General features: G+C 52.0%; 1 protein-coding gene across 1 annotated transcript; it reads right to left on the bottom strand.

The window, feature by feature from the left end:
- Positions 1 to 8,828: 8,828 nt before the first annotated feature.
- On the bottom strand, positions 8,829 to 11,126 carry GSX2 (GS homeobox 2). Its single transcript, XM_059396259.1, has 2 exons — positions 10,342 to 11,126; positions 8,829 to 9,670 (listed from the first exon to the last, which is right to left on the bottom strand). The coding sequence occupies exons 1-2, from the start codon at positions 10,913 to 10,915 to the stop codon at positions 9,330 to 9,332; spliced, it is 915 nt and encodes a 304-aa protein (XP_059252242.1). The 5' UTR covers positions 10,916 to 11,126; the 3' UTR covers positions 8,829 to 9,329.
- Positions 11,127 to 11,385: the final 259 nt, after the last annotated feature.

Genomic DNA, 11,385 nt, shown 5'->3' with positions numbered 1-11,385 from the left:
CATTGGGCTCTCTGCTCACTGGGGAGCGCCTGCTTCTTCCTCTCTCTCTGCCTGCCTCTCTGCCTACTTGTAATCTCTGTCCATCAAATAAATAAATAAAAATCTTTAAAATTAAAAAAAAAGGAATTATGAGGGAAGACTCTGATTCAACACAAGGAAGTGTTCCTCATGGTCAGATCTGTCTGAGATGGAATGGGCTGGGACGACTTCTCTTACAGGAGTTATCCCAGCAAAGATGAGGAGACAATTGACCAGGCTATTACAGAAGAGACTGACTCAAGGGTAACATGGCTGGTCAGTCACTAGGCAACCACACTGAGCTGGGATTTTTGAAGAAATATTTCAACGAAATGACTATTTGCAGAGATGTGTGTAGGGCTGAGGCAACGAACAAGAATGTGGATGCACCTAGGAACCAGTAGAGTCCAGAAAGCATTTCCACCCTTTTCCATGAAGGTGTAGGGGAGCCTGATTAGAACTGGAGCCTTGGAAAAGAGGCTCTCAGAAAGGAAGTTTCTGGAAAGAAGCAGCAACTGTCTGAACTGGAACAGGGCAGCAGAAACATCCCAGGAAACAACTAATACACGTCTCCTCCCTCCTTAGGCTGCCCTGTTAGTCACAGTGCCACTCACCAAACCCAAATAGAAGCCAGATCCAAGGGGCTGCAGGAGAGGCAGGTCACAGAGGAAATAATACAGTGCAAAAAGGGCGGTGTCTGCGGGCACCCGGCAGGTCAGAGGAGGGTGGAGATGGATCTAGAAAGGCAAACAGAATAACCAGTACAGCTGGCTAAGGACCCTGCTTCCCTAAGAAGCAAAACAAATTCTCCCTGGGGACCGTAAAAATGAACGATTAGGAGATAAACCACAACTATGGGGGAGGAGGAGTGGTGAAAATTGGAACTGAACGGAAAATCTGGCTCTGCTCTCCCCACAGGCTGTCCCACCACCTCAGGCCCCCGGTGCGCTCTTGTGCGCACCACCTGCTGTGGGGTCTGGGAGAAGGACCAGGACTGGGAGCCTTCCCTTCTACGCGGCGACCAGACGCCTGAACAGCCAGGCCCCGGGTCTCCGCCCAGCCTTGAGGGGCCGAGGAGGCCAGGCTGGGGCACGCCTCCTGCCCCGCCCGGGCGCTGGCACCCGCAGGGTCGGCCCAGCCGAGCTCTGAGCTCCGGGGTCGCCGCGACCATTCCGAGGACCTCGGGTCTGGGACCAGAGGAGCTTTGCACGTGGGCCGGGGCGACGCGGTTCAGGTGGCAAGGATCCAAGGCGGAGCCTTCTTCCCCCCGGGTCCACCCTCCGCCCCTCCCCACCCCCGACCCAGAAAAGGACACGCACACAAAAACTTTTGCCACACTATTAATATATTCGCGTTTCCTCCCACTTTCCCAATGGGCTACCAGCTGCAGAACTCCTGAATAGAAAGCTTAATTGTGCTTTGTCATGCAGAATACCTCGATTTTCTATAGAAGGTTACAAAGGGCCATTTGAAGTATTTCTTTCCCCCCTAATAGTGAACCATTTGCATAGGGCACCTCCGCGCCTGCCAGACCCAGGTAGCAGCCGAGCCTAAAGCTCCGAGGCCCCGGGGTAACAAAACTCAGTGTGGTTTCCAAGGGCCGCCCTACTCTGCCTCCAGCCTCGCATCCGACTTGTCTCTGCATTTCCTCGGATCGCAGCCAGCGCGGGCAGCTGATGGAAAGGATGCGAAGCTTGAGGCCGGCGGGCCGCGGTGGCCCGGCCCCTCTCGCTGACCTCTGGGCGGCCTCGGGCCATCTCGGCCCTTCTGCCCTCAGCTGGGTCCTGTTCCAGGCGGGGCCTCCCGACCCCGAGTGGTGTTTTCGGCTCCTACCTGCGGGTCCAGAGCACAGGCCGTTACCCGTGCGGGGCCCACAGCCCGCTCGCCTCCAGCACAAGGCCCAAGTGTCGTGCGGAAGGAACTGGAAGCCGATTATGATTTGGTTTCGTCGCTGTTCCATTTCTCCTGGTTGATTGGCAGGGCTGCCTTCCGAATATCTTTTCTTGTTGCTTGTTTTGACAGTTCAAATCCAGGTCTATGTGACATATAAAGCTAATAAAATTCTAATTTCATTGTTAATCTTATTTCATTGCAGTATAGGTTTTTACCCTCACACCTGCGTGGCAGGGTGTAATTCCATTAATAAAAAAATCAACATATTCATTGCATGTCTTTTCCCCGATGATATATTGTGAGCAGTGTGAGTTGAAAAAGAACCATTTATTCCCACCGTGAATGAGCCTGCATGGGGCGGGAGCTTCACCTGCCCCTCAGTCAATTAGGAATGTATCGAAAAGTCTAGCAGAAAACGAGTTAAATTAACCGTTCGCTAATTTCCTTGTGTCCCTCCTACATAATCCCCCCTTTTCAGCTTCCAGAAATTACCACATGTTGCAAGGTTCAAATAGTGCCTAATGAAACAGTGACTAAACGCTTCTCCCTCCGGCGCCGCCGTCGGGGCAGCCCTTTCGCCGGCCTTTAAAGCGGCGCGATCTCCCAGTCCCAGCTCCATATGCTTTAATAAAAAAGAAAGAAAAAAAGGAAAAAAAAAAAAAAAAAAAGGAAGGAAGATAGAGAAAAAGAAAGTTAGTTTCTTTGGTAGAAAGGAATAAAAAAAAAAAAAAGCAAGTTGTCAAAAACTCTTGATTCTACCGGTGAAATGACATTGGTGCCCACTCACTTCTCACCCGGACAAGGCGGTGGGGCTCCCCGGGTAGGGACCACTGCGTGGGTATTCCCCCCTCTCACCGGACAACTGGTGGCCTGGAGTTGGCAGGGTTGAGCCAGGAGCAGGGGAGTTTGGAGGAGAATAGGAAGGTCGGCCAGGAGAACAAAGGAGAGAGAGAGAGAAAAAAAGAGACAGAGAGAGGGAAAGAGAGAGAGACCCCAAGGCACAAAGAGACAGAGAGAAGTAGGCAGAGAGAGAGAGAGAGAGCATGACAGGGTAGCAGCAAGGGAGAGACTAACACGACCAGCTCTCCACTCCCTTCTCCCAAGTTAAACCACGTGTCTGGCTCTAGCAACTCTTCAGCCCCTCCGGGAAAGCGTTCTGAAGCCTTGAAATTCGACCCTAATAATTAATCGTGGTCATTAATTAATTAAGGAGGAAAGGGGGGAGGTGGCTTGCTGCTGCTTGACCCCAAACAATTTAAATTAGGCTTTGTGAAGGTAGACTCCCAAAGCCTGCCCTCCCCCTCTTGCCTATTCTTTCTCTTTCAAGCTCTCAAAAATTTCCATTATAATCCTCGGCGGCTGGGGCCGCAGAGCGGCGGGTCCCTCTCGAGCCCGTCCCCGCACAGCGAGGCCAAGCTGTCTCCAGCCCCTCGAAGCCGGCTGCCACCCAGAGGCAGGAAACTCTTTGCCTTCGGGAGCAGGTCCACCTGCCTTTTTCCTCTGCACCTGCTGTGGATCGTTTCTCCCTGAACTTCAGAAATCAAGTAGTAGCCTAAGATTTCGTCGGCCTGCAGTGCTCACACAGACTGAATATTGCTACATTCCCCTTTTTCTCTGCCTCTTCTCTCTCTCTCTCTCTCTCTCTCACTCTCTCTCTCCCTGTCCTTCTCCCCTTCCCTCGCTCCCTCCCTCTCTCTCTCCTTCTCCTCCCTCTGGCTAGAGACTTGAGTTCCTTATTTGAAATGGTGCAGCTAATACAAAGTCATCAAAGCACTATGGTTCTTGTCTTAAAGTGACAGCCCTCTTTATGGGGCTGTTTAAAATACGCCCCCTGCTTTTCAATGTCTCTCTATCCATCTTTGTCTGCTCTTCAGAAAAGCGGACAATATAAAGCCCAGCCTGGCGAGCTCCCCACGCTCAGGCCTGGGCAGTGCCAACCTCCGCCTTTAAGCAGATTGAAATTGTCACTGCTTCATTAATCTGAAACTAGTTACTTTCCTAAGCACACAGCACACACTTCCGATCTGTGGGGATTCACTCAGAGGAGCCCCTGGGGCCTTCCTGGGTTTGGGATTTGGAAGGCTCAACAAAGGTAGGACAAGGGTTCAGGAAAATACAGAGCTCAGCTTGAAGAGAGGCGATGCCCAGTCCAGAAGGGCCGGCAGGGGCATCAGTATAAGGGCACACAGAACGCTATTTTTAGAGACAATGGGATGCCCAGAATTGTGGAGGGTGCACTTGAGAACAAGGAGCCCAGCCATGGGAACAGACAGGCAATATCTATCTCATTGTGGGGTCTCAGGTCTGTGAGGTCTCATGGGCTTTGGGTTTTCTTTCCTCAGACTGAAGAAACTTACTTCCCAATATGAGTCACTGCTGGCTTTTGTTTTTTTCATCTGAGTTCTGCTTGAACTCTGTTGCTGAGACTTCTGCCAGTTCCTGTTCTTACTGGCTTCGCTTCTTAGCTCCAGCCTGCGTGACTCCAAGGGCCAGGACCTTGGGTGAAGGAAAGCTGCGTCCCTGTAGAATTACCCTGTGAAATGAACTGCCTTTTTTCTTCACACTTTCACCATTAACAAAAGACAGTACAAAAGATTCTTCTACTTTTGATATTTCCAGCTAGCTTAGAATAGCAAGTTTTTGGATTCTATTACATCTAATTTAGGGGAGAGATGTGGGCATTTTTTTTTTCGGAGAAGCTTCATTTTCAGTAATGTGAGCCTAAAGATTTATAAAATAGATTTATATTAAATTATGTTAATAGAAGCCTAGTAAATGCACCGTTTAATTGCATGGAAAAATGTTCCCTTTTAAGAGGTCTGTCACCTTAACAGGTACATTCAAAGATTCCCTGTGAATAATGAAAATAGGAACAATTGCTTTGATGCACTGAGCTGTATTCATCGTCTAGGACAGCTTTAGGCTGTGTTTGGAGAGGGTGGGAGGAGTTCCTTTTAAAGCAGTGATTGCTCCTTTAAACCCAATTTCCTCTAGCAAATAGGTTCTATTCGGAGTGTCATTCTTCTCTCTCCCATACCCTTAAGATCTCTCTCCCGGGTCCCTCTCCTTTTTCTCCCCCCCCCGCCCCCAATAGCTCTAAATACCTTTCCACCTCCCTCAAAGAAATCTCCCAAGGAGTGCCATGAAAAGTGAGTAGAACCTGCAGGAAAGGTAGAGATGGAAGGCAAAACGAAACAAAATAAAATAAAATCTGGTGCAAATAGCTCTTTCCTTTCCATGTATATGACCACCTCCCAGTGGAATTCTCTCTCTCTCTCTCTCTCTCTCTCTCTCTCACACACACACACACACACACACACACCCTCTTGCTTTCTGTGACCACTTTCACTTAGAACAATCATCTTCCTGGCAATTCTCTGACCAGTCAGAGCAAACCCAGCGAGCTGCATTTCTAATACTGATCAGAACTGGTAGACAGTGGAGGTAAGAAAAGAGAAGAGGGAGCCAAAAATCAAAGACTTCCCATCCTCAACTTTTTCTTTCTCTTAAAATACCTTCAGATATCCTTAGGGGGAGTAGGGGAGATGTGGTGTAAGGGGGAGGAGAACCAAGCTAAGATGATCAACTTAGAATACTTCTGAATAAAGGAAGTCTATCATTACCTGCATTTCTATCATCTGGGTCTGTGGATACCCCAAGGATAGGATGCTGGGTCCCTTCTGCCCTGAGCATGGTTTGCACTCAAGAAGCCTTGCCAAGGGGTGCCTGGGTAAGTGGGTTAAGCTTCTGCCTTTGGCTCAGGTCATGATCTCAGGGTCCTGGGATGAGCCCCGAGTCCGGCTCTCTGCTCAGCAGGGAGCCTGCTCCCCCACCCCCACCCCCCACCCCCGCCTGCCTCTCGGCCTACTTGTGATCTCTCTCTGTCAAATAAATAAATAAATCTTAAAAAAAAAAAAAAAAAAAAAAGCCTTGCCAAGTGCTACAATCAATGCTAAGTCCTTGGCCTTGGACTTGTGTTGGTCACTGAGTGGGAGGGTGAAGGGGAAAGGTCTCTGTTCCTCCTTTTCTCTCAGAATGTCAGCACTGGGCTTAGGGCACAAGGGCAGGTCACCCTTTCCACCCAGAACCTCTTCCCATTTGAAACCATCACGAGAACTGCTTGCCAAGAGTTGGATTCCAGCACACTATTGGCCCCTGCTGCTGACTTCTTTTCTCTGTATCAAGATCCTAATTTCTAATTCTCATTTTCATTCTCTCTCTCTCTTTCCATGATGTGTTTATAGGCCCCTAAGAGGCCATGTTTTGGGAAAAACTACTGAAAAGCTAGCATCTGGTGCTTTCCTAGTAGAGAAATTGTCAAGAATGACCCCACACATCTCTTTAAATAAATCTGTGGGTATTTCACTTAAAGTGTTTGATTGATATCAAGATTGCTTAGCAGACTATGTCCTATATGTTGCCCTAGGAACTCTTAACGTGAGGTCAGACTGTAGATCTTAGATCTTTAAAATCAGAGATTCCCAAGGACTCCTTAGGATTTGCAAACTTCAAAAACAGCAAATGATTACCTTGGGTGGACGGAAGGGTGTAAAACCTACCCTAGTAGATGGGAGACCTCATGGTTCACCGTGAAAGTGAGACGAAGGTCCACTGGGCGCCAAATATCCTAGAACCTCCCTGAAACCCCCTAAGAAGTTTTTCTCAGGAGAATGTCCAACGTCTAGCTATGTATCTCTGTCTGAAACTTTTTGCCTCTGGTCGGAGACGAATTGTTAATTGTCTCTCCCCTAAGGAACTTCCCCCCTACCCCCCAGAGACAGAAAGGAGGGGGACTGACACCATCCAAGCAGCCCAAAACCTGGCAAGAAGGGCTGGTGCCGCGTGTCCTTCTCCCGTGGGGGCGGTGGGGCTGGACGCCGAGCTGGGTCGGGTGTGGCAGGTGGGTGGTTCCGCGCTCCGGGCGCAGGGCCTGGGGTGCGCGAGCCAGGCGAGGCACAGAGACACAGAAGCTCGGGTTCCGATTGGGCTGGGACTCGGGGAGGACCAGGGCCCAGCGCTGGGCGACGTAGGGGTGCCCACCCCCAGCCGGCTGTGGTTGGGAGGGGGACCAGGGAACAGAGGTGTCGGCCCACCGCCCAGCTGAGGATTTGCTTTGGGCAGGAGCGCGGAGAGCTGCAGCCGGGGCTCTTTGTCCTTCGCGTGATTTCCCGAAAATGAATTCTCTGTAAACGCTCTCGTTCTTTGCGCCTCAAAACTCCTTTCCTCCCACCCTTATATTTGTGGGCGGAGAGTCCTGTTTATTGGGAAGGGGGGAGAAAAGCAGCGGGAAAGGCAGGAAAGGCAGCGGGCGGGTTACCTCCTCCCCTTTGCGGCGGGAAGCACGACGGGCCCAAGGCTCCGCGCGTGAGAGAGTCCGGGAGGCTCAGCCTCCCAGGCCGGGGTAGGAGCGAGCTGGATGCCTGTGACCGCTGCGTAGGACCAGGCCCAGACCCGTGCACAAAGCGGCGACAGCTCCCTATTCAGTCCCTCCCGCCTGCCCTGGCCGGTACCCGAATAGGAGCTGAAGACCAAAGTCCTTCTCTGAGCCTCCCGTGTGTGTGTGTGTGTGTGTGTGTGTGTGTGTGTGTGAGAGAGAGAGAGAGAGAGAGAGAGAGAGAGAGAAACAGAGACAGAGACAGAGAGAGGAAAGAAAAGGAAAGGAAAGGAAAAGAGAAGAAAAAAGAAAAGAAAAAGAAGAAAAGAGAAAGAGAAAAGAACTAAAGAACTCTGGGTAGGGAAAAACCATAATCACATCCTCCACCCCACCCCCACCCAACTTTCCCCTTTGCCCAAACTAGCTTCCTGACCTCAGTTGTAGAGCCCCATCTCACCTGGTAAGATTTCAGTTCCTACCTACCAAAAGTAAATCAGATCTAGAGAAACCTGTGTGTTGTAAACAGTTCCTATTAGCTTGAACCCCTTGGGTGGCATTATTTACAGAAAATAATCAGAAATAATACCAGTGAGGGTTAGAGGGCTCAGCTTGCCTGGAACGAGACCCAGTTTCCACATTTCCAGCTTCACTTGTCTTCCTTAGGTGACAGGCCCTGGCTGCACAGAGCAAAGAGCCAGGTTGCCCTGCTGAGGGCAGAGTAAATCTCCAGGAACAGGTTTGCAGCAATTAACTCTGCAAGATGAGGGGAAGAAAGGGATCAGGAGGGAACAGATTTAGGTTAAAGTTAGGGAGACCAAGGAAAACTGCAAGAGTCCAAAGGCACCTCTGAGCTATTTTGGAAAACTGAGAATATAAATCTTTGGGCAGAATAATCCCCTGTCCCTGCCCTCATGTTTTCTCAGCACTGATGGTATCAGCTGATTTCTTCAGTAGAGGAACAACCGGGAACTAATGTTTCCAGTCACTTGCAGCATCATTTGTAAGTTTCCTTGTGGATTGCTTCCAACCTGTTTGATAGATTGTTGCTCTTCCTAAAACTGTTCGAATTCCATTACATATTCCGGTTTTAGTACTAAAAGAGCTGTAGGGGGAAGGGGAGGAAAGGAGAGCTGCCACAGAAAATAGATACTAGGTAAGGAATATTGACATTTCCCTGCTAAATAAATCAACAAGTTTGTCATTAATTGTCAGTGTCACTTTAAATGGAATGACTTGTCCTTTCAACTGTGAGCAGCTTAGCTCTTTTGAGGATGGGGAGTTAGTATTCCGTAGGCAACATCATCACTGAGGGGGTGCCTTGAGCTCCCTCAACCCAAGCCCCACATTACTAGTTTTTAGTCAACACTTCCCTCTATATTCTCAGACACCTTCCCTCCCCCCATCCGTGCTTTCTCTAGGTATTGGCAAGGGGGAGACAGGGGAGCAAACACCACAAATTGAAAACCTTGATTTTGTTTCATTTATTTAAATAAATATAAATATAAATTTTATATAAAACTATTCACATACAAAGGGACTTCTGCAACTTGAATTCCAATCTCTCCCCAGGCAAATTTTCAGGAGGTGAGACCTACAGGATTCAATTCTCTAAATTATTTGCAATTGAATACTTTCATTTAAAAAACAACAACAGAAAATAATCAAGAAACCCCCGTTCTCTTCTTAGGTTCTGAAAGACAGTGGGGAAGGGGAAAAGACATGCGCTTTCAAAAACCCTCATACAGTATTAAACTTAAACCAACCGTGTTTTTTTTTTTTCCCTGCTACTTGACAAAGCAGAGTTGAATCTAGATTATTTACATTAAAAAAACAAAGACCTATAACTTTGAGTGGAACTTCAAACAAACAGGTCAAGGATGAGACCTGAAGGGTCAGGCCGGGCATGTGCGCGGGGAGAATGCTCAACTCCGTCCTTCTGGAGATGGGACCACAGCATGGGTGAGGATTTGGGCCCCTGGGTACCGGTCACCTTGGTGTTGTGGGGGTGGCCAGGAGCGTGTGGTGAGAGGGAGGCGGGCCTTCCTCATAAGGGAGAAATCTCCTTGTCATCGTTGGCCGAGGCCGGAGACAAGGAGTCTTCATCCTCGGAGCGCGCGTAGTGCGCCTGGCTGCCTACGCACTTGCAGCCCGCGTGACTGTTCCTCTGGGTGCCCTTCCCTTCTTTCTTATGCTTCACCCGACGGTTCTGAAACCAGATTTTCACCTGCTTCTCGGACAGGTTCAGGTATGTCGCGATTTCGATCCTCCGGAGTCGAGACAGGTACATGTTGGAAGAGAACTCGCGCTCCAGTTCCAGAAGCTGCGTGCTGGTGAACGCCGTCCTCATTCTCTTGCCATTGGGTACCTGGCTGGCGTCCGAGCCCCCTGCAGACCGGCCAAGAGAGGCAGAGACGTAATTCTCGGGTGAGGCGATCCCACCCCACGTGCCAGCCCTTGGACAGGACGCCTCTCCAGGACCCACCCGCGAAGCTCAAGCACCTGTCCCCATCCCTCTCCCTTTCCTATTTCATGGCACTTCGTTATTCAGCGGGGAAGGACAGAGACCCCCACAGCAAGTGAAGGCCTTTGATGTGTGAGATGTGAAGTCATAAGCTTAAAGAGGGGTGGGGAGCATTGTCCGGTCGTCTCCCTTCAAGCCTAGCAGAGAGGCAGGCTGGCTTGGCCAAAAGCATGGACATGCTTTAGCTAGCCCCGACGACGGAATGCCACACTTAAGTTCAAACATACCCACCCCGAACCTCAGCCAGTTTAGCCTTCGGTTTCTCAACCCTCAAGTTTGAGGTCTCAAAGGCCCCGATATTACGCAAGACTGAGACACCAGGTCCCCGGAGTGCACGGACGAGGCTGCTTGGAGAGGTTGGAAAGCTAACTTCCACCTTGGTGGAACTTCTGGGGACGACTCCACAGTTACACGAAAAGCCCCTCCTCCCACTCACCCCCCGCCCCAGGCTGCCACTTCCTCCACTGGAGGCGGAAAGTTTGCTCCTGGGAGCCGGGAAGGCGCGGCGCGTAGGTACCCAGAGCCCCCGCCCTACCCATGGTGAGGCAGTGGAATCTCCGCGGGTCCCCCACGTTGTAGGTGGTGGCGGCGCAGACAGGTGCGTGGTGCTGAGGATGCCCCAAGGCTGCCGCGGCTGCCGCCGCAGCCGCCGCGGCCGCTGCAGCGGCGGCGGAGCCCGGCTGCTGGGGCTGATGGTGGTGATGGTGGTGCTGCGGCGGGTGGTGATGATGGTGCGCGTGACTCACGCGAGGACAAAACTGCGCGTCCCCGGGACCCGAAGAGAACTGACCCTTGAGCAGGGGCAGGGCCCCTGCGCCCCCCGGCGCCCCCCCACCGCCGGCCCCTGTGCTCCCGGCGCCTGCGCCCCCGCCGCCGGAGCCCGCGGGCCCGCGACAGGAGTGCAGGTGCGAAGTGACGCAGAGTGGGCAGACACAGAACGCGCCACTCTTGCGGGACGGGCAGCCAGGCCCAGACACAGACATCACCAGCGGGGACGGCATGCCCAGCGGGATGAAGAAATCTGGCCCCGGGTGCGGCTCTGGCAGCGAGGGCGCGGGACGCGAGGAGTCCTTGATGATGAGCGAGTCGACATAGAAGGAGCGCGACATGTCGGGAGGGGGGGTGGCTGGCGCCCCCTCCCCTCCTCTCCTGTTCTGAGCTCTGCCCCGGGCGCGGCGCGGACGCAGGCGGTCAAGCCCTCGGGGACGCGGAGGTGTTCGGCGTCTGGGCTGCGAACAAAGGGGTCCCTGGAGAGGGCTGGTCCTCACGTCCCCCGCCCGGCGCCCCGGCTCCGGGATTTTATAGCCCCCACCCCGGCACGTGATGCTGCGGAGTACCGCTCGGCTCAGGCTCCTCAGCAGCTCCCCACCCTCGGGATAGGCTGCCCGAGTCACAACAGAGGCGGCGAGGAGGGGCGGGCGCGCGGCAGGGAAGAACTCGAAGGAGGGGGATGGGGGAGACTTTGCAAAGTGTAGGTTTTGTTAATTTCGCGCGGAGGCCGGCCTCCTCCCCCTCTTTCTCCACGCTTTCTCGAGAAATCAGAGCTGCATCCTCCATCCTACCCCTTTCCCTGGCCTGG

This window comes from Mustela nigripes, chromosome 1, assembly GCF_022355385.1.
Source record: "Mustela nigripes isolate SB6536 chromosome 1, MUSNIG.SB6536, whole genome shotgun sequence".
NCBI classification, from domain to species: domain Eukaryota; kingdom Metazoa; phylum Chordata; class Mammalia; order Carnivora; family Mustelidae; genus Mustela; species Mustela nigripes.
Note: the sequence above shows the minus strand (reverse complement) of the source record. Positions and strands in the feature narration are given on the sequence as shown.

Bases quoted from the DNA above. Each gene is read 5' to 3' on its own strand.
- GSX2 (XM_059396259.1), bottom strand. From the start codon at position 10,915: ATGTCGCGCTCCTTCTATGTCGACTCGCTCATCATCAAGGACTCCTCG. The intron at 9,671-10,341 runs GTAGGGCGGGGG...GCCGGTCTGCAG, and splicing joins ATTCCACTGCCTCACCATGG to GGGGCTCGGACGCCAGCCAG.